The 22,735-nt window shown below is 35.9% G+C and overlaps 2 protein-coding genes and 1 long non-coding RNA gene across 4 annotated transcripts; 2 read left to right on the forward strand and 1 right to left on the reverse strand.

The window, feature by feature from the left end:
* The first annotated feature begins 1,894 nt into the window (after positions 1-1,894).
* On the forward strand, positions 1,895-14,736 carry LOC135619671 (rhomboid-like protein 20). 2 transcript variants are annotated; one of them, XR_010489439.1, is made up of 9 exons: positions 1,895-2,088; positions 2,207-2,307; positions 5,483-5,623; positions 5,777-5,843; positions 9,060-9,205; positions 9,288-9,389; positions 11,636-11,825; positions 12,496-12,621; positions 14,128-14,151. XR_010489439.1 is itself a non-coding variant. In XM_065121910.1 (8 exons), the coding sequence occupies exons 1-8, from the start codon at positions 2,061-2,063 to the stop codon at positions 14,290-14,292; spliced, it is 876 nt and encodes a 291-aa protein (XP_064977982.1). In that variant the 5' UTR covers positions 1,900-2,060; the 3' UTR covers positions 14,293-14,736. The 2 variants fall into 2 exon arrangements, 1 of the variants encoding a protein (XP_064977982.1); XM_065121910.1 differs by lacking the exon at positions 11,636-11,825 and having other exon boundaries at positions 1,900-2,088; positions 14,128-14,736.
* A 737-nt stretch (positions 14,737-15,473) lies between these two features.
* Positions 15,474-16,179, reverse strand: LOC135619672 (uncharacterized). The gene is made up of 2 exons (XR_010489440.1): positions 15,903-16,179; positions 15,474-15,805 (listed from the first exon to the last, which is right to left on the reverse strand). It is a non-coding gene; the product is annotated as an uncharacterized LOC135619672 (long non-coding RNA).
* A 614-nt stretch (positions 16,180-16,793) lies between these two features.
* On the forward strand, positions 16,794-20,172 carry LOC135619675 (10 kDa chaperonin, mitochondrial-like). Its single transcript, XM_065121916.1, has 3 exons — positions 16,794-16,968; positions 18,898-19,037; positions 19,926-20,172. The coding sequence occupies exons 1-3, from the start codon at positions 16,864-16,866 to the stop codon at positions 19,972-19,974; spliced, it is 294 nt and encodes a 97-aa protein (XP_064977988.1). The 5' UTR covers positions 16,794-16,863; the 3' UTR covers positions 19,975-20,172.
* Positions 20,173-22,735: the final 2,563 nt, after the last annotated feature.

Below are 22,735 nucleotides of genomic sequence, written 5' to 3' on the forward strand. Positions count from 1 at the left end.
ACAATAATGACAGGTGGCGCGAACAGCACACGTTAAGAGAGTGTAATAAATAAAATAATAATTTTATTTATTTTCTTCTATTTCTTCGTCGTAATAAAAAGATAGGAATGTCAAGTTAATAAAAAAAATAAATTAGGGAGTTGAAAGTTTAATTTATTACTTTTTTAATATTAACTAATTGATGTAATCCAGGCTTTATATGTGCCTACTAATTCTACTTGTTGTGATGTTAAATGTCAATATAATTAATCAAGTTTTTTTTATTTGAATGTGTTGTGTATATTTGATTCGCTTAAAGTGAATTCAGATATCTTTTGATCAAAATTGATTTTTTTTATATTAGTCCAATTTAAATTGTTACTAACTCGTTGGATGTTTGATGGGTAAATCATGGACTTATCCCCTTCTTAAAAAAAAAGAGATATTTGTTTGTTGTTATTCTCACGTATATGTTTAGAAGATCATTTATATATTAGATATCGAATGATTTGAATGGATGAAAGATGAATTTTATAAAAAAAAATCATAGCTTTGCAAAATTCTTTCATAATGCTTTGACTTTAAAAATTTTACACAAATTTTTTTTTATAAACGATCATTTTACTCTTCGCCTCTTATCGATGCTGTCTTTTCTTTGCCCTTCACTACTTTCACTATTGTATCAATTGAACGTATGCGAGACCTTTTCTAATGTGTTTTTGTTTCGAAAACATGAGTAAGAATAATTTGTAGAACTTCAAAACAACCACTTATCATAATGGATAAAATTATCCCAAAATAATATAGTTTTCACGTGTCATGAACTGTTTTCTACCGGCTATTGTACGATGCAAAACATCAACTATCTCAGTATCCTAAAATAACCTAGATGGTGTAGGGTTGGATAAGGGTTTGGGTTGTGTCAAGAATTGATTTGATTCGTAAGTTTACATGTAAAGTCTATGAGAACTTATCAATATGCCGACACTCAATGATCAGTCTTTTGTAGACTTACGACTGTTTATTTATCTTATAATGTCTTTGTTTTCTCTTATACATCAAGTGTTTGTTAATTTACTTATAAATTTATTATTTTTGTCGGACATTGAGACTTATCCATAGTTCCATTTTTGGAATTAATCAATTTGCTCTTTCATATGTCATTCAAGATCCAAACAAGGTTTCAGCTTTCTTAACCCTTTATGAATGAGGCAATTCCATATAAGTCTATGATTATTGCCTTCTCTCCCCTCTACCTCATCAGACCTACTTCGGAATGGGTTGTCATCATCATCATAACCTTCGTGACCCCTCCTTTCTCGCTAAGGACAATGTCTCATTCCACAGAAACGTATCGATAAGGGCAAGACATTTGCTTTCACCAAACACACCTAGCGACAAAGGCGTGGCTCCGTGGCCCCTTCGCCTGTAATAAGGTAAGGCCTCCGCCTTAACTGAACCCACGTGATGCCTCCATCTATCCCTATTGGACTCAACGATGACGAGAGTGGCCCACCCTCCTCCTTCCTCCCTCGCAATTGATGACAACGACTACATGCACCCTTGCTCACATGAGGGCAAGGTGGGTAGGGACAAGTCCGATAAGACGAAGGTGACACAAGGGCTATTGAGGGCGGTGGTGCAGGAGTAAAATAGCTTTATTAGATATGGGGTGTTCCGCAAGAATTTTTTAAAGATAGATTTTTTTTTTTCTCAAAAATTCACCCTTATTTTTATAAATTTAAATACGATTAGTTAACGAAACATATCAAATAATTTCGACTCAATAGTTATCAACCCAACGTTTACCAACACAAGTCACACAATCCTGTTGACCAGAATCGGTACACGTAGGACGGCGATGACCCGAGACTTAAAAGTCCAAAGCCTCACAGTTGACCCGACCCAACCTAATCCCCCGGACCAACAGACGAGAGTCTCTCCGCCTCGCTGTGTAGTTTCTAACAATACCAATAAAATAAGACCTCCCTCCTCTTCTTCCTCTCTCCTTCTTGGGTTCTCTCCGTCGACGATTCGAGGCGACAAGGAAAGAGACTTCGATCTGCTTCGCTTGGCGATCCATGATGCACGCTGGACCGACCGGATTCCGTAACCCTCTGCATCTTCTTTCGATTCCTTCTTCGTCCCTCCTCCTCTCTTGATGATTTCTTTCCGTAGTCTTGGTTCTTGAAACCCTCCTCCCGCCGTGTACTTCTTCTTCTCGCAGGCAATGCACAGGTCACGCGGACCCTTGTGATAACCAGCGCCGTCCTCTCGGTCACTTCTGCGGTTTCCGGCCGGCCCCGTCGACTCGGATTGTCGTTCCAGGTTCCCTTTCCTGATTCCCCAATTCTTTGTGCTTTATGTGATCATAAATTAGGCAGAGCTTTGAATGAGTTGGCAGTCACTTTAGGTTAGAGGGCAAAAAGAAGTGTGCTTGTGGCTTTTATAGGGAATGTGTTGATGGAGCTTGCTTAGGGTTGACAAATTCTGGCTTCTGATTCAGTTGGATTTTGGTTGCTATTTTACGCACGAATGATATAATAGGAATGTAGTACTTCCACGTATTTGCCTTTTAATTGCCAGTAGATGCAAATACCAATGGGTTGAAAATGCAGTAACAGTGTGGAAATAGATATGTAGGAAGATTTTCATGGTCAAAGTTGTCCTAATTCATTTTTATGGGTTGATCAAACCAGTCTAACATGATTATTTTAATGCCCACGTGGTACAGGGCATTCGTTGCAACTGTTGTCACTCTTGCAGATCTTAAACTCGAGTCATGCATGCTATAGTGATGTTAGAGGACAAACTGGTTGCATGCTGCCATTCTGCTATCCTGAGAAAGTTTTGTAGAATGTTTTGTAGGTTGCTATTTCCGAGTGTCTCCTGAGAAAGAAAGAAACACAAAATTTTCTCAACAGTAGTATATTATAGCATGTATTTTTGATCCAGATCCAAAACTTACCTTGACATATAGGAAACTTGATTTAATGCCTAAAAAGTAAAAGATATAAAAAATCCTCTTAGTTGATCTCTCAGAAGTAAGCATTGAAAGGTTCTTCTTGGTATCTTTAGTGGATTCCATGAATTGAATCCCAATCGGCTCTTCTTCTTCATCTCGGTTGCTTTCAGTTGAATGTAACAATAATAATAGTAGTAGCTATTTGGGAATTCCATCTAAGTAGGTCAATTTACTAGAAAATCATCAGACTTGATTTCAGTTATGATGCCGACGAGCAACCTTGACTCAGCGTGTGGTAGGCCCTGGGGTTTTTTTTATTGTAGTTGCTTGGTATATTTGGATGAAGATACTTCTTGAAAACCTAAAATATTTTGATGAACCATGCTCACTTTTACCCATACTTGATGGTTAGGGTTTTCTTTGGAAAAAGGAGGCAAAACTTTGAGCACCAATCAAGTGCCACCACTAACAACAAATTGTATATGATTTCACAGATGCCATCATGATGCGTGATTGGTTATTAAAGTAAGATATTAGACACATACCAACTTGTAGATATTACCAGGGTGGGTGATAAGTTTACTTGAATTTCTTGGTTTTTGTGTCAACCTAGGCCTTAAGCAGGCTGATGCAAATTGAGCTCAGTCTTTACAAAATTATATTTAATTTACTATGAACAGTTATATGTTGTCTAGATTGTGCTTGATGAATCTAGGCATTTTAACGCTAGGTTTGTCCATTTTACTTCACAGCATGGATAAGACACCTTGACCAGAAATTGCCTAGTCTTTTGATCCCCATTTGAGGACCATTATGAACTTAAAGTAGATGAGTTGGAGCATAAAATCTAGTTTATCATCTGAGAAGAATTATGTTGGAGAGGAACAAAGAATAAGAAAGATGCCTTTTGGAGATGATGCAAGGAGAAGTGAGGGTGAGGGTGATGAAGATTAAAAATGAAAAGGAGGATAAGGAATATTAATGCTGTAAAGAAAAATGCAAATTAATTTTGTCAATCATTTTATGTGATATTTCTCTTGTTTGTCATCAATTACCTATTATGAGCTTCACAGCATATGTACAGCTTTGTCATAGTTAAGGTCTCTATGAGAAGTATGTTCTGGCTGACAGTTGTAATATATCTTGAAAGACATTTGTGCTCAGTCATGAAAAAATTCTGTTTCTGCTTGCTATAAATGGGTGGTCATGATTTATTCTGGTCTTGGTGTGGGTTTATTAGTTTGGATAAATATGATAGCATACTTAACATAGTCATGCAATTTGTTGTACTATGCTAGCCTGATGGTAGGTTACTTCATGTGATCAATCGCATGAAGTCTCTTTTTGCTTTCTTGGACGTATACATCAATTACACGGAACATTGACTTGCGAGTTCGGCGTGGAATGCTTACTCGAAAATTTGTCCTCTGTTTTGTTTTCTTTAATCGTTGGTTTCTTAGATCAGTTGAGTACTCTCCCTATTAAAATATTATCCGTAGTATTGGACTGCAAGATCTCTTTGGAATGAGTTGTAAATTCTTTGTTAATTGTATTTGATAGAATCGGAGCAGCCAGACTGGGATTATATAGTCATTTTAATTTTTTGGAGTCCCAGTCTTTATATTTATTTTTCCAATTGTCCGTTGTGGCTCACTTTTCCTCTATTTGATCCATTTCTTGAATTGTTGGATCTATGGATTGTCTGAATCTATGAGTCTGTTAGAGCTTTTGAATTAATTTCTTTGTGGCGCTGAATATTGATTTAACCAACGTCTGCCGTATCGAAGGGTACCACCTGTGCTAGGAGGTACGTACCAGTCCGACAGGTTATCGGTACGCGGACCGTTCAGTACCGCTATAGTGCTACAGTACTATACTGTAGCTTTGCTACAGTATGAAAAAAATAAAAAAATTATTCGGTACACCAGGGCATACCGCTCGGTACGCCCTGATATATCGCTTGGTACACCGGTACCGTACCGTACCGAGTCCGGGTCGAAATGTCAGTATGGTACGGTACAGCGAACCTTGGATTTAACAACATATATTGGTCTATTCTCCAGGATTGTCATTATTGTGCAGAACCTATGTTATATTAACCTATTAAATATTTCTGATCTTAGTTTAAGATAACCCAAGTCAGGAGTATACAATGCAGTTTTTGAGCAAATAGAACTCAGTGACTGAGAAGGATGTAGCCCCAAATTGTTAGTATTTGCAGCTTGTAATTATGTATGTATAGAAAATTAGATATCCGAATATATTTGTGGATCTCAATTTTAGATGTGTTACTATAGTTTGATTTAGGAATTTTTTTGAAAATCTTATAGTTACTTCATCATACATTGAGCATTGATGAGTGTTATATACTACGTCTGCTTCATATTACTCCATCTGAGGTAGCTGGTAGATCATTTATATGAATTAGTAGTACTAATATCTCTTGATGTTAAAAGTAGTTAGAAGACTGCTCTCACATCTTTTCCTGTGTTGTCGCCTGTGATACCATCAATTTGACTTAAAGCAAATGTTATGCAGGATATTTTTGAAAACCATGATCTTTTGAAGGCTATTCCCTCAGTATTTGCCTTCTCATCAATTCCAGAGTTAGTTGCTGGATTCTATTTGCTATATTACTTCAGAGTATTCGAGAGACAGATAGGCTCTAACAAGTACTCAGTAAGTAGTGATTGTCCCCCTTTTTCTGTCACACTTGTTTCATCGATGCTATATTCTGCTGTAGCTTTTCAGCTAGAGTATGTAACTATATACTCGATCAAAGGAATGTGTTGAGAATGGTGTCGCTCACTTAATAGTTATAAAAACATGCAGGTGTTTGTTCTATTCTGTATAGTTGCATCGACATTTTTTGAAATCCTAGCTTTGGCACTTTTAAAAGGTATGCAATACTCAAAATAGCAAATGCATAATTTTTTTTTCATTGTGCTCTAGCTAGTTTGAAGGCTTAGTCGTGGCTATTACTTGATCATATCACTAGCTACCACTTCTATGACCTATTCTCCTGTAGCCATTGACCTTTTTGAACACTAGATCTGGTAAACAATTTATTGATGCTAAATAGATCCCTTTTTTGTTATCTTCAATTTTGAAGATTTTTGGTATTCATGTATGAAAGATGGAGGGACATATTTAATAGCACTTGTTACATTCTTATGACTTATTAGTTTTAGCTATACTTGGATATTAAGCCTATTTTGAAATGATACAACATCAATCTGTATCAATATTGTCCAAGGCTGATTCGATTTTGGCCAGTTTCTAAGCCATATTGTTAGAAATTAGTTGGGACAGGATTGAATTAATCAAATTCAACACAGGTTGGTTGACTTTGACCACTTCCAGGCAATTTGACAGCATCGGAGCAAAATAGGAGCAAAAGAGGAGAGATGTGAGATGGAAGAAAGACAAAAATGAAATTTGTGACTATTGACTGTGAAACAGTAGAGAAGACATTGCTACTATTGTGTTTGCTGTTTACAAGTATTACTTTTTGTCATTCATCATAGAAAAGGGAGAATATAATGAGATTCAACACTAATCTCAATTGTTTTGTGGGTGCTTTCTTCAAATAATTCTGTTTTTTTTTCCTTTGCATTACCTTACATTTCATCTACATGATGATTAGGGAAGTACTAGAGCCATAATGGGGTGGTTGTTACACTCAAAGGCCAAAGCTACAAGTTGATCAGTATAGGGTCCTTTGAATGACCTATATAGTAGTTATTTATCTTTATATGATATGGCAAATGCTTATTTTCTAATAAATTGTTCATATTTATTATCTGTTGTATTAAATTTCATTATTTTTCGTTATTATCCTTGTATCTTCATATGACTTTTTAATTATGAAACTTGACACTACAAGTATCTTTAAGCATATAGTAAGTTTAGTTTCTATAAATTTTATTTATATTTTTCAGTGGTTTTCTATTTTTGATTATGTTTTTATGTTGTTAAAGTATATACTTGAGTGATCCCAGTGATGCTGGGTTGAACCAATTGATTCTGGGATCCCAATGATGCTATTTTTGTTGATGTTTTTATTTTGTTACATTGTATACTTGAGTAATCCCAATGATGCTGGTTTGATCTGATTGATTCTGGGATCTTGGTCATATCATCCTTGAGTAATCCCAATGATGCTGGTTTGATCTGATTGTTCTGATTGAGTCTGAACAATAGTTAAGATGTGGTATTCAATGCATCATTGATAAGAGTTCTGTTCTCATGAAGATTCCAAAGAAAAGTAAAGAAATAGTAAACAAAAATATCTGGACTGTGTTATTAATATTAATGATTATAGACTCCTAATCCTTCCTATAATAGAACTATCCCTTTAATTATCAAAACTGGATTGTTTCCTTACAATGAAAAGGATGACAAGCTCTAAAAATAATTTAGAAAATGGAAAACTATGAATTGGATCTGAACTAGATATAAACATTAGCTATACGTACAACGAATCTAACCTGAATCACCGTGCATATAATTGTTATCTCAAAGATTTTGCATATATGTACTTTCTAATTACATTCTATAAAAAATGTATTTTTATAAATGTCAAAACCTCTGATAGGTTAACTGGCCCATCAATTTCGTTTGACTAAGACCACTGGTCAAAATGTTTAAACCGAAGTTGACAGTAATATAACGATCAGACCCTTGTAAGTCAATTTGAATCTTACCCACTTCCGATGTGGGACTAATCGGGGGTGTTACAATCTCCCCCACTCAAGGGTTTGACGTCATCGTCAAGGTCTAGCATAGCCTGGGTCAAACCCTAGCATGTTGCATATGAGACGTAGCCTAGTAGTGGCTCCACGTCGTGATGAGTCCTCTGACTCCATCCACGGATAGCCCTTTCCTACTCAAGCCCCTATACTATGCCTAAATACTAGGTCGGCTCTAATATCAAATGTCATGATCCTAGCTTGATGAGCGAACTAGCCTATCAACTTCGTTTGACCCAGACCATTAGCCACAATGCTTAAGCTGAAGTTGATAATAGCACACTCTTTGGACTCTTATAAGTCAATCTTAGTCTTTGCCCACTTCTGATATGAGACTAATCGAGCTGTTACGATAAAATAGCAGTCATTGAGTGGGGGAGAGTAATACCCTTGATTAGTTCCACATTGGAGGTGGACAAGATTAAAATTGACTTATAAGGTTCTGATCGGTGTACTACTATCAACTTCAGCCTAAACATTTTAATTAGTGGTTTATGTTAAGCGAAATTGATGGGTCAGTTAACTTATCAGGCCCAAGTCGTGACATTTTATATCAGAGTCGACCTAGTAATTGAGCAAGATGAGAGGGCTCATGTAGGAAGGGGCTATCCGTGGATGGAGTCAAAGAACTCATCACGGAGTGGAGCCACCATTGGACTACGCCTCACATGTACCATGCTACGGTTTGATATGGCTTATGCTAGGCCTTGACGAGGATGTCAAGCCCTTGAGTGGGGAGATTATAACACTCCAATTATTCCCACATCAGAAGTAGGTAAGGACTAAGACCGATTTATAAGAGTATGATGAGTGTAGTACTATCAATTTCAGCTTAAGCATCTTGGCCAATGGTTTGGGCCAAACGAAGTTGATAGATCAGTCTGCCCGTCAGGCCCGGGTTGTGACAGTAAGACATTATGTGGCAGTTGTATTTGGCTAGCGACACAAGCTGGACAGTGATATGGTAATGATACATAGTTGTGCCTTGGTGTCACACTTTAAGACCTTCACAACTGGACTGCACATAGGTTTGATTTCTTTGATGAGAGTTACCTAATTTTTCTGCATCTTGTTTCTCAGTACTGATTGAATGTTTAAGTTGTCTGGTTAAGTACTTAAATATGCTTATATTGTCTGAGTTTCATAGCATATATTATTTATGAACTTGAATTTAATTTTTGTGTTGTGAAAGGTTTTCATGTTTCTTCCATCTTGTGCAGCATTTAGCTTACGTTTTTTTTTTTTTTTTTTCGATACTTAGTTAAGGTCCATGTAGCTGATCCCAAATAGTTGGAACTTAACAGTTTTGTTGTTGTTGATATTCTGATATTAACTTGTTCTTTTCTTATTTATGTTTGCGGCAGACTCTCATGTTCTTGCATCTGGACCATATGGTCTTATATTTGCTGCATTTGTACCCTTTTTTGTTGATATCCCTGTTATGTCACGATTCCGTGTGCTTGGGATAAACTTTACTGACAAGTCTATCGTATACTTTGTAGGCTTTCAGGTATAGTTACTTCTCTTAGTCTCTTTCTCGGTTTTATATCTCTACATGACTACTGCTTCTTACTCGATTGTTTTCTCACCAGCTTCTTTTGTGTGGCTGGAAATGGTCATTTATACCAGGCATGTGTGGTGTTCTTGCTGGTTTTCTTTATTGTGTTAATGCATTTGGCATTCGGAGGCTAAAGGTTATCACAAGTATCCCTTTGAATATAGTTCTAAATTTATGCACTATTAATGAATTCTACTGCTGTTGAATTTTCATCAAGCTGATTTTTCAAGCAAACAAGCTGTGGGAAAAGTTCATGTGGTTTCTCTTTTCTGTATCCAATCAATGATAGGTAGATCTATTGGGCATAGCTGAACATGTACTTCATGGGCAATACATGGGAGTTCATTTATGTTCACAGTCCTATTGTACAGCCTATGAAATCCCAAAGAAGCAAACTGAATACCAATGAAATTCGTCTGTTATTTTAAGACATGAAAGTAGAATAAATGAAGGGATTAAATCTAGTGTGTATGTGGATAGGGGAACTTGGTTATCATGATAGGACTAGATCAGTCAGCTTGATCAAATTGGATCGACCATTCAGTATGTTAGCCACAAAATTTTAAAATTTTAGAAAAATAAAGTAGAATAAAAATCTGTCCTGTAAAATTAAGAAAAATAAGAAGTCCATTGAGACAGTAAATAGTTCAGGTTAAAAATCATTCTAACTCAATTCCAAGGTCACATTATCATAATTAGACACCTTATTTATGTAGTTGTAAACTGTGGTTTTTTATTGTTCTCTAAACAATAGTGTTCTGGACATTCTTCTAAAAATCTGTAGGCATGGATTAATATAGTTGGAGTCAGCTGATTATGACTAATTCTTGTCACTTTCAATCGTCAAAAGCAGGATTTCCCTATTTCATGGCCTATTTCTTGGTAACCAAGCTGAATTACTAATATGCCAAACAATGAGGTAGAGTAAAAATTGGCTAAGTTATTTATTTTCCCAAGAATTTTGCAGGAAAATCAGTTTTACAGTTTTGAATCCTTCATAACTAATTGAAAATCCACTTCTTTCATACACTAACACTCTTTTCACCAAAGTCTGCATAGTCAGTTTGGTTGTGATTGGTCAAACAAAGTTCTAGCAATTCCTGCACTTTTAATAACATGGTAGGACTGAATTCTTGTTAAGCTAGAAAATGTTGTTGCCGTAGTTTGACTCAGTGGCTTTAGGTGTTAATTGCTAAAAATCCTACATACAGATATAGGTAAGATTGCTCCTTTGCATCTTGGGTAATCAGGATGTCAAGTTGTGAGTCACGGAAATACCCTCTCTATTTATAAAGTTAAGATTGTACACATCGATCCTTTTCAGGTCTTGATTTGGTGGGAGTCTTGTGTACTAGGTTCACCTTTTACAGATAAAATACATGGAACAAGCCTACTATATTATTTTATAGATTAAAGTTTCTGAAAGGCACTAAGGCTAGAGAATGAATATAATTGTGGCTAGCACAAACAAAGTTTGAACCATGCATCATCCTTATATTGTGTTATTGATTTGAAATCAGTTATGTGTTATTGATTTGAAATCAGAAGGGAAAAACTACATGAAAGATATTTTCCTGAGTTTGTTTATGTAATGAAGTTATCTCTCTGGGTCCACCTGGGAGTCGAACCTAAATCTGATGGAGAACTGCAGCATCCAAATGTGGTTATCAGATATATAAACACTATTGGATATGGATCTAAGCTCCAGTTTCTGCTGTGTAGTTTAGCAGATCACTATTTAAGAACCCATACTAGGAAATTTGGACTGGACTTGGGTAAGATTTTGGACTATTGAGCTCCATGGACACCCTTATTTGTATGAACTTTTCAGTCATTACATGTTCTTTGCAGGATAAACAGTTGGCTGTAAGAAATATATAGATATCCAACCTTTTGGATAGAAATTGATGTTATTGTTATACCTGATGCCTGGAAGGGTTTCCAGAGGGAGATAAAAGCTGCTATTTGGTTTAATATGCAAAAAACTTGTGCTGGTATTCTGTAATAGAAAATGAATTTCAACTTAGCTAAGGGTTTGGTAAGAATAAACCATGCAAGAGGAATTTGTTGCTGTCCAATACTTGAGATCCAAAAGTTCCTTTAATTCCTAAGAGGTGTAGCAAATGAGAATTAGCTAGGAATTAGTAAGGAAAGAAAAAATAAAGAACAATGTTCAGAGACAGAACTGAACATGGTATTTGATCCAGTACTGTAGCAGTATTTTTTGTGAATTGAACTAATGGAAAATCCAATACATTGAGCTTAAGAAATGCCAAAAGTTGAAACAACAGCAAGAATTTATTCGAATGCTACTTAATTCAGATACTGTTAAGCTTTGCTGATTTGATTGATTAACCAGGCAATTTCCATGGCGTTATGCAGCTATCTAGATTCACTGAACCTGATATTCATATGAGAACAGCCATAAATTCGATCCTTTTGAGTCAGTTTCATCCTGTTTTGTTGAAAATAAAATACACGTCAGCTTTTATCGGTATCAGCAGAAACTCGTTGAGATCCAAAATCAGCATTTTAGTATTAGCCGGAGCAAAGCGATTTATTTCATGGAAAGGTGACTAATTTTGCTGAAACTTAAAACCTTTTTTGTGTGGATCAATATTATTCTTGCAAATTCATTGCTCATATGACAGTTGATAAACAAAAACATCTAAATCAATTTAACACTTTAGGTGAACCCTGATCAATCTATAACAATTCATCTTATTACTTTATTAACTTAAATTTTTCTATTTTTTTATGTTCTGTTTTCTACTAGCTAAAATTTCATTTAACCTGAGGTGACTGCATGTTTCAAGATAGTTTTAGTTGACCAAAGGTTGTAGTGCAGATCCCAGATACTTAAATTTTCACTGCTACATATAAAATATTTTTGAAGTTTAACTAGAACAAATCTTCTGCAATCTATACGTACACAAATTCTATGATCTAGCTATATTTATGAGTCACATTCACAGCATGTCGAGGTAAGAATTCCAGGACTAAATAATTATAAATGCCAAAATAGCAGAACAAGAATGGATATATTGCCTTTGGAAATAGTCTGTTTTTTATGCTTTGGAAAAATTTAATCATTTAAAACAGAACTGTCTTGGACTGTTCTGAAGCCATCATAATTTAAATCAGCTCAAGCATGCAATCTTCTTTGTTTGGGAGCTGCATTTCAATTTGGTATCACAGTTATATGTTTTTTAGTTCTAAATCACTATTTGGATCATGTGCAGTTCCCTAAAAAGGTTGCATCAGTGGTTTCAAAGTTATTCTTGTCCTCTTCAACAAGTTCAACACTTAATTCAACTGCAAATATCAGAAGAAATGCACGTGTGCCTTATGCTGACCGTCGAGTCCAGGCAAGTATCTTCTGTTTCTTTCTTGTGTTGAACTTGAACATACTCTAATGGTGGTTAATTGGTGTGCCTATGCACTTCACCTGATTCTACCTGTTTTAACCCATAAATCCCGACGCGTGGTTTATACATGCCAGGGTCTTGATTCACTTGAGCTTGAGGAGGTAGCAAGTTGACTTCTTTTAGTTAAAAAATCATAGTATAACCATCTCAATCTCCATTTTGTTTGGCATGTTAGGGAAAGTATATTTGCTGAGTTGGGAAACTTCATTTAGCTGGTGGGTGGCTGTAGTTGGGCTTAATGAGATAGTGGAAGTTGACCTAATCTATTACCATGGCCAATGTGTCTGTGATTCTTTTGTTGTTTTAGGGGAACTCTTTAAGAAAAGAAATTTTTTATTGTTTATGTAGAAAACCCTTTTTCTAATGTTTCTACTGTCTAATTGGAAACTCCTACTTTTTTCTCTTTTGAAATATACATTTAAAACATTATTCACTCATGTCACAAGCTAAGGTTTCATTACATGATAAAAAACTGTTGGTGTATTACAAAGAACCATATATTCCAAAAATAATTGTTACTTGTGGGTTGTTGCTGCCAAGAAACTAGCAATCATATTCCAGTATATGAACTCAAGGCTCATCTATAAATTTTTACAGCAGCTTCTTTGTATAACAGGTTCAATTACTATGCCGAGTTTCTTTGATCATGATTATTTAACTAATGATGTTTTAATAGTTAAACAATTTTCCTTTCGAGTGCATGCAGATATTCTCATCTATTTATATCATGGCATTTATGTGAATCTGACCTTGGAAGGAAGATGTAATTGAAATGAGTTATAAATGATTAAGATGGTCAGAAAAATGATATATGCATTTCTATCTTCGGAACATATTATTGCTGGGGATTGAACTTGAGTTTATTCATCACCAATTGTATTTAAGCTGTTTGTTGCTGATAGGAATACTTTAGTTGGTTTTAAATTCATTTGCTGCTTCTTCTATTATCCATCTACTCTTGTAGCATTTTGTTTCTGGAGCTGCTTCTGGTTGAGTCATCAGAAAGAACTATGACAAGAAATGGTGTTCTTCAAACTTGAAGAATTCAGGAGCTTGTGATCAACCACATATATGAAACCTTAATCTACTGGTTTCTGTACGAAATGTTGGAAAGCATGTTGAAACACTAGAGATCAAGATTTCCTGTAAACAAAAGAAAAACTATAAAATTCTTTTTTACTAAACTATTATCCAGCACGGTCTCCAGTTATTTGTGTAGAAAAGTTCATCTAACATAGACAATAGGAAGAGGACTTGCTTCTTTCGGTAAAAAGAGACACCACAGCATTCAGAATGTCTACAATTATCTTCATTAAGCGTAGTTTGGTTGTAGTTTTCATATTCTCCAAAGAAAAGTCCGTGCCTGTAAGAAGTAGACACGTCTTTGGGACCATCTTACACTTTCAGACTAATAATTAGTGGTTTATCTTCTTGCTTCTGGTGCAGCATAACTATTCTTCAGTTGGACATATTTCTATGCCAGAGCCACCAGAGTCTTCTATTGCTACATTGGTGTCCATGGGGTTTGACGGCAACGCTGCAAGGCAGGCACTAATGCAGGCTAGAAATGACTTAAATGTTGCCACGAACATACTACTCGAAGCACAATGATATATGTAGTCAGATGGATTGACTAAAGCCCTCCATAAGCACAATGATACAAGCAAAAGAAGAACCAGCTCAGTGATCTTTATTCTCATCTTTGATGTGGTCAATGAGAGAAGTTGAACTCCGTTCTTTTCCTGCATTTCCTTGGGGGTCATCTGGTCAGAACTTTAGAATGTTATTGTACATCTAGAAACTCCTCCAGAGAAGTCTGTAAGATCCCATAGTCTTATAGGAAGGCTACGGAGAATCGTTGCGATGACCTCGATATGATGTTAATTCGCTGAGGTTTAAAACACGATCTTTTACTTCTCTAACATCTCGTCGGACAAATTTCTGGATGGCTTAGGAATGAATTGTTATATGTTCAAAAGCAGTTTTCAATGATGTACATGGTCGAAACAGCTTTGTTACCACTTTTATCCTATAATGATGTTTGCTTTGCCTTTACCATCTGGTTTGCGTAGCCGATCTGTTTCTGCTATCAAATATATACCCAAAAGTAGAGGTATTGGGGTTCATGTGCTTGTTGCTTTCTTTTCCCTATGAAGTGGTTCTCTTCTGTGTGGCTTAAGAATTAAGGCTATTTTATTTTGGGTGAGTCTTTCTACTCTAGAAGTTTATCCTGATAAGGTGACAGACAACATTGTTGACCGATTGTTTCTGAAGCCATAGCTGCCTTCATAGTGCTTAACCGACCCCACTGTTGTGTCAAAGGTTTAAGTGTTAAAACCACATGGTAAACCCTCAACTCAATCCTTCATGATTATTTCTGCCTCTAATTAATGATGAATCTTAAAAATGTAATTGGTAATTTTTGAGAGAAATTTACATGAAAATTCCAAGTTTTTTCGTAACATCATAACTAGCAAAAACGAAAATGGGTTTAAAAGTGTTTGCTTGTTCAGCAGATAAAAATCTAATATTTATTTATCTTTTACCAACAAAAATAAAAACTATTGTTTTCTTTAATATTTGTATTTAATCTCTTTTTTAATATTTGTATTTATTTTCTCAATATGAATATTTATGTTCATTAAAACTTTATAGGCATGTGGGGATGTAATTCTGATGATAGAGTGCTCATTATTTTTAGCTTTTATTTAAAATTCTTGCCGTCCATGTTCATACAGTTTCATGCCAATCTATGTTGAGGAGCGACAGAATTAATATATGATCAGAGATAATAGATAAACAGGCGAATTTATTCTTATTATGTTTAGCTACTACTTTCTTCAACTTGTTTCTCGTCCAAGGATCTGCACGACACGGACGTACGTATCTCGATTCAGCTCAATACCACCGCAGGATATATATATAGCCTGTCATGGCGGCGGAGGCGGAGGCGGACGACGTGGCGAGCAGGTGTAAGCCCCGTTTGGTCCGCATGGCGGAGGAACACACTTAGGGTTTAACGCGCAGTAGGTAACCGTGCCAGCTGCACGTGTCGGGTCTAGCGACTGCAGTTTTCTGGTTGACATGGCTGGGTACGTTTTGACGACGCCTCCCGCTACACCAGCTAGAAAGGAGTAAACGAACAGATAATGCACAAGATAAGTGGAAGCTCCCCCACAAGAAGATATTAATTAAGAGCAGTGAAATAAGTTTTTACTTACTTTCGGCAGACGCCGAGTTGTCTTTCTTCTCCGACGGAGCCGGTCGTGCGTCGGCAGCCGGTGGTAGGAGAAAACAAGTGACGAGGAAAAGGACGACCAGCGCGAAGAGGAGGAATCCATGGCCGTGCACGACGACGTCGCCTCTCTTCATCCTTTCCGTGATGCGCATACGATTGCTGCAGGAGGGCAGATTTATAGGGGGCGAGGAGTGGGTTTCCGTCATGGCATTGACGTCATGGGAATCTCTCCTTTCCACAAATGGTTTGACGATATCGGATGGTACTCTATTACCGTCGCGTTCACGCATGGCGTGAAGTGATCATTTATTGCGGTTGCTAGTGGCTTGGAAACACCAAAGGATAAGAGGAAGACTGGAAGATCGGAAAGCAGCAGCCCTACATGTCCACATCCTTCTCGTTCGAAGTAATTCCTTGAATTATGTGGTTGCAATATATGTCATGAATTATACTTGCAAATGTTACTTTTAATTAGCTGCGATGCAGTATTTCTATGCTTATATCGACTTTATATTTAAGTTATTGTTATATTTTATATTATATATATATATATATATATATATGTATATAGTAGAAAAAGAAAATAGATAAGCCAGTTCATCATATATGGCTTGGGCTAAGGCCCATTTAAGCAAGAAGACATAGGCCCAAGCCCGGCCTTCGGAGGAGCACATTCTTGAACCTTCTACTCACTTGTAGAACCCTAGCTGCCAAAGCCAACCGTTCGAGACTTGTGGCTGCGACATTTCCACTTTTGCCCCTCTCATACCGAAGCTAACGTGGAAAGACTCGTAATTATTGATGAATGGTAAGGGTGATTTAGTGATTTAGTTACCGAAGAACCCCTCTTAAACCCTACCCTGCTCTCCGGCTCGCGCAGCCCTACGGTGAGGCAAGAAAGAAGGCTCACTAGAGGTCGTTTCGCTTTCTTCTTCCGGCCGTCGATGGCGAAGCGCCTGATTCCTCTCTTTAACCGCGTTCTCGTGGAGAAGATCGTCCCTCCCTCCAAGACCAGTGCTGGAATCCTTCTCCCGGAGAAGACCACCAAGGTAAAAAGAGACTGTGGTTTAGTTACATGTTCTTGTTGTTTCTTTTTATCGTTTTGAAAAAATCTAGGTTTTATCGATGCATATTGCTTCTATTCCGCATTTGATGTAATGCATTAAAAGGATCGATCGCTGGTGAAATCTGCTTCGTATGGCGTGTCAAGATTTTGTTTCGCTCATAACTGAATTAGCGGATCAAGGCCAAGAAGAATATTATTGTTTCTTGAGAGAAGTGGTGATGTTCATCGTATTGGATGTTGGAGCTTTATCGAATCTTGATCGTATTAGATATTTATCGTGATTTGATTGTTGGTTATAGCTGAAGAAGTGGATCAAGGCCAAGAAGACCAATTTTGTTTTTCGTGGAGAAGCGGTGGGGTTAATCGAATTAGATCTTTGATCTTGGACTTTAATCGTATTAGATGTTTATCAAGATTTGGTATTTGGTTATAACTGAAGAAGTGGATCAAGGCCGAGAAGAAGGCTTGCGTTTCTTGCGGAAAGTGGTGGTGTTAATCAAATTAGATCTTTTATTTGGGCTGTAATTGATTGATAATTTTGGCGATTCTTTTGTGACCTTGGTTTTAAACGATTTTGGCTTTCGTTGGGTGAGGCCCAAAATTTGTCCCTCTTCTCATGTTCCTGTATTGTGGATATTGTGATTGCCAATAGGGATCCAGAAAAATGTATCTTGTGAGCTTCGTATATGGACATTCAAACATGACCGTAGCGCATTCAAACGAAATCTTGTGAGCATCGTATTTGGATGTTCGAACATGAACTTTAAGCATTTTGCTCATTGCATTTTTAAGAAAGCGGTACTTTGAAGATACCTAGGTCTCACAGGAGTTCAGGAGTTGACTGAAGGTTGATGAGCAGAGATGATCAAATAAAAAATACGATATTTGTTGGCAGAATGTACCCTTTCCTCAACTTTGTTACTCCAGTTATCTTCCAGGAAAGATTCCTGTAAAAGTTTATGTCTTGGATGAATGAGTTCAATTAGAACTATTTGGAAGAACAGTGTAATAGAAGGTGGTGATAGATTTTGGATGGCCTATTGTTGCATATATCATTTGATTGACGTAAACTTACGGACCAAGGTTCTACTAAATTTAATGTGGATAATCTGCTGAAATCCATAGCTTTGCATATCCTAATAGAGATATAGATGAAGCTAGGTGGTGCTGCACTGAGGATCTCAGGAATGCAATACCAACTTGTTTTTGACCAAATTTGACCTGTATATATGGTTCTGAATCTGCACATGGAACATAAGTAGCTATTACTGACACTATAGCTCATGGTCCAGCTATTGCATGGTATCTCATTTTGGACATGACGCATCTCAACATATTGAATTAATATCGATTAACTGGGTGAATTATCTAAACCTAAACTTAAATTACTAAAATAATCTGGTTAATTTGTTTACATCATGCAACTCAGTCAATCTTAATAAGTTGGTGTGTCATAAAGAATCATTGCCCTCACAATTGTATTAGTGCATTATTTATAAACACTGATTGGGAATCACAATTACTGGAATACCTTATTTGCCCCCTAATCTGTCATATCATCATCATCTCTCTTCCCTACAACCTTCACTACCTCCCTCCCTCTTTTGATATCATTTTATTTACTTTCTAATCATTTTTGTTGGTCTTTTTCTTTTTTGTTTCTTAGGCTTTGAAGTTGGTTTGCATTCCTGAATTATGATGTTTGTGCAATTAATTCCTGTTGCAAAATTCTGTATTGTTTTGTGCAACAGTCATCTATAATATTATAATGTTTTTCACTGTCAGTTAAATTTGTAAATTAAGGTTTTTATAAGCAAATTATTACTGCTTCATAGTTCAAAACAATAAGACTTTTTCAGTTGCTTTTTCTTAACTATGAGTTTTATTTCTTCCTGTGCATTCTTATTGGCAGTTGAACTCTGGAAAAGTTGTAGCAGTAGGTCCTGGGGCACGTGATAGGGATGGGAAACTTATCCCTGTCTCTGTGAAGGAAGGAGACACTGTTCTGCTACCTGAATATGGCGGGACAGAGGTGAAGCTTGGAGAGAAAGAGTATGTTTAACATATCTTTGCAACTTTCTTTCTGCTCTAGATTTAAGCTAACTTGTGAAAGAAAGCAAAGGATGCAGGCTTTGTGGATGGTATAGGATGTAGGCAAAATTTGTGCCGACTGCTAAGTATAGAAATTTTTGTATAAAATTTTGATCATTGGCTAAATTTAATTACCATATTGCCATTGACATACTGACCCATAATTAAGACTTATGCTGTGTTAGATTGAGGCTTACAGCAGTCAAGTTGATGATTCTTTGTTTAGCCCATTAAAACCTGGATGAAGGGGTTTGAACTAGATACCTGGGTTAAAATAACACCGTCACATTCTCTTTTCTAAGCTAGATGATCAATCCTTTGATAACCAAACAAAAAAAGAAAATTAAACCCAGTTTAACATAGTTATGTTATATTTTTAACCCTGAACCAATCACAACTTTAAATGATGTGACCATAAGGTGATCGATGTTGATGAGACATATGTGTGCCTAACATCCCTAGAGACCAATTTATTTGTGATGATTAGCCACGGTGATTTCCTTGTGGTTTCTATGTGTGTGTTTATTTTGATGAAAATTATTTTCATTTGTACACATGAATTTCAGGTAGCGTTGACCTGATAAGAAAGGTGAGGATTGATAGTGTGTGACTTCATAATTGCTGCTAATAAAAACAGTCAGAATAAATTGTAATAAGCATAGGAAGCCAAGGGGAAAATCTTTAGCTGATTGCAGACTCTAGTTTCATACTAATCTTCAGCATTTGTTCTCACATATTTTCTTTGGTCACATTGACAAGGGTAGCTTTCTATTTTGTTCTTGTTTTTAACATAGTAGCAGAAATGTTCCTGTTCTGATCCTAAATCTCTTCTATGTTGACTGTTATCAGGTACCACCTCTACAGAGATGATGACATACTTGGGACCTTTTGCGACTGATGTTCACGTAAGATTAATTTTATTGCGGTTGCTTTCTGTTATCATCGAGGTGGATGTAGTAGAGTTGCAAGTTGCTCTCCTATTTGCTATCATTTTGCTGTGACAACTGGGGGATCAAACCACAACTGCTGAAACAATTATGATATTTTGACAAAACGCAAGTTGGATGTATCTCATAAGGCATCTGCACTTTTTCAATCTTCTTTGTGCTGATGGATTATTGGGTGAATTATTTTCATTAGGTTATAATCGAATATCTGACGATTGTTTATGTTATATCAGAATGGGTTTGTGACCTCCGCATGTTAGAACTTTTCAAAACAAACCTTTATATATATATATATATATATATATATATATATATATATATATATATATATATGTGGCCCAGTATGAACTTTAATGGCATGTGTACTTTGATGGCGGTAATGGTGAGTATTCTCTTATTAGAAATTTATGGTACCTAATATGATACTGAAAGTCTGCATCTGAGAAAACAAAGTAACAAGTAGTGCTAATCAAATGATCGAAAATAGGTACACTCTAATAGCATGCTATTATGAGGATCATTTACTGGAGAGTCTTGGCCAGTGTTATTTCAGGGAGCTCATTTAGCTTCTTCTACATCTACCATGTGATGTTTCTGCTACATGGAAAAATAATCACATTTAAATAAATTCTCATATGAATAGATTTGTTTGATACTGCAATCTTGTTAAATTGTTCTCTCCAATCATAATCTGCTGCTAGAAAATTTACAGACCTTCATTTTTTAATATTAATTATTCTCGTATCCTGTTGAACAAACCCTTTGACAATTAGCATGGTTTGAACTATAGTGAAGAAGAAATCTAAATATATTAGAATTGAGCTTCCAAAAAGACATAATAAGCAAAAGTATGATAACAAAAATTAAAAAAAAAACTAGCAAAAAGAAAAAAAATAGCTAATGGATAGTGTCCTCATGTTCTTTTTCTTCTTAGCCAGTGTTCATCAGTTGTGCTCATTGTTTAAGCTGAAGACAGGTCTGATTTGGATTGGGCAATAAAGCCTAAACCTAACTCATGTATACATATGACCTAACTCGTAGGTGTATATACATAGACATGAATGACACAATGGAAGGAAGGAACAGGAGCCTTTAGAAGCCAGAAAACTACTGTCAATAGTAGTAGATGTAGTATACCAATTCTGGACAAAGTCTCATTCGTGGTGCAGCCGAATACAGAACATGTTAATTATGAGAGAGAGAGAGAGAGTTCATATTATATTATATCAATATATTTTTGTGTTTTTATTAAATTGAACTTGTATATGAAACGACAATGATCAAGAAATTATTACATAAAATAGGTGATATTGTATTTAAGTGTGTAGGCCACACAACCTCATCTCATTTTCATTATCATGAAAAGTATGAACACATAAATGGATAAGTTTGATCTCATCTACTAACCTTGACTGTGTTCAATGCTGAGCTATCTGTTGTTTTATCTGCTGCAATGATGGATTGTTTTGGCTTTTGTGCATGACCAGTCCACTCCAGTAGATCTTTTTCTCCCTAATCATGTTACATTTGAAAGCCATTGTCCTTGTATACATAATTGAGATAAGCAGTGGATGCCACGTCATTGAAGTGAGAGATGGTAACAACATAATGCTTTCCTTGTCAATGTCCTCACATTATTCTTTTTCTCTCACTATTTAGTATAAGAGGAACTAATTTCTGCTAAATGAAATAGTAAAAGTAATGCTTTCCTTGGCATTGAGGTTGTAAAAGTAAAACTACTGCTAAAGGAACTTGGAATACTACTTCAAACTGGTTATATAACTCAACATGTAGCCCACCATTTTGTCCACTGTTTTATTACATGGGGGGGTTCTGGAGAAGAAGATAATTAAGATGTTTAGTGGTTTGATTTGACATGATGTTTTCATTGATTCAATCTTTTTTATCTATCTCAATCTCATGCCTTTTAACTTAAAGCCAATGTTGATTCCCATCATAGATTGCTTATCAAATGTTAGCCTTGACTTGTCTTTGGTATGTATGGTTTGGACTTCATTTGACTTGATTTATGATAGAATCTATCTACTATTCTGATTATGATTGGGGTCTATTGTCATTGTATAAAACATGATCCAATTATGGTCGGTGAAGAGTCTCCACATTAATGAAGCTTCAGTCATCTGTATAATTCTAAAAAATAGGTAGGTAGCATTGGAACTTTATAATGATATGTGAAACTAATTAGTGTGCAATTTGGCATTAATTTAATCAAGAAGTAGGAAACCATCTTGCTTGCTCACTATTTTATGATGGGTGGGTGCCCTTTCATTACAAGAGGTTAAACTAGCTAAGATGTGGAATAGTAGTCGTTTGACGTGAATATTGGATTGTAGCATAAAAATTCCATAGTTTTTCTGCATCCATGGCCTTTGACACACAAAAAAAAGACAAAGATATGTCAAATTGTCAATTTGATGCCAAGTGTTGGAAATTTTGTTTGAAAAGGTTGCTAGTGTTCAACCTGATATGTAATTATTTTGTTCCATGTTGTTGTGGGTAATAGGTTTAGAAATGCAAGAAAGCCCTTTGTAATCTCAGGTAAAACTCTCTCTCTCTCTCTCTCTCTCTCTCTCATATATATATATATTCAATATTAAATAATTAAGGATTTTAGCTTTTGAGTTGTATGACTCTATATTAAAAAAAAATTAGGAACGTTAATTGGTTTTGTAAATTAATAGAACTGTAAAT

The sequence above is a fragment of the Musa acuminata genome, chromosome BXJ2-8 (assembly GCF_036884655.1).
Source record: "Musa acuminata AAA Group cultivar baxijiao chromosome BXJ2-8, Cavendish_Baxijiao_AAA, whole genome shotgun sequence".
NCBI lineage: Eukaryota > Viridiplantae > Streptophyta > Magnoliopsida > Zingiberales > Musaceae > Musa > Musa acuminata.

Coding starts and splice junctions, on each gene's coding strand:
- LOC135619671 (XM_065121910.1), top strand. CDS start 2,061: ATGATGCACGCTGGACCGACCGGATTCC. Junction 5,624..5,776: donor TAGGCTCTAACAAGTACTCA/GTAAGTAGTGAT, acceptor AAAAACATGCAG/GTGTTTGTTCTATTCTGTAT. Junction 5,844..9,059: donor AGCTTTGGCACTTTTAAAAG/GTATGCAATACT, acceptor TGTTTGCGGCAG/ACTCTCATGTTCTTGCATCT.
- LOC135619675 (XM_065121916.1), top strand. CDS start 16,864: ATGGCGAAGCGCCTGATTCCTCTCTTTAACCGCGTTCTCGTGGAGAAG. Junction 16,969..18,897: donor TCCCGGAGAAGACCACCAAG/GTAAAAAGAGAC, acceptor TCTTATTGGCAG/TTGAACTCTGGAAAAGTTGT. Junction 19,038..19,925: donor GTGAAGCTTGGAGAGAAAGA/GTATGTTTAACA, acceptor GACTGTTATCAG/GTACCACCTCTACAGAGATG.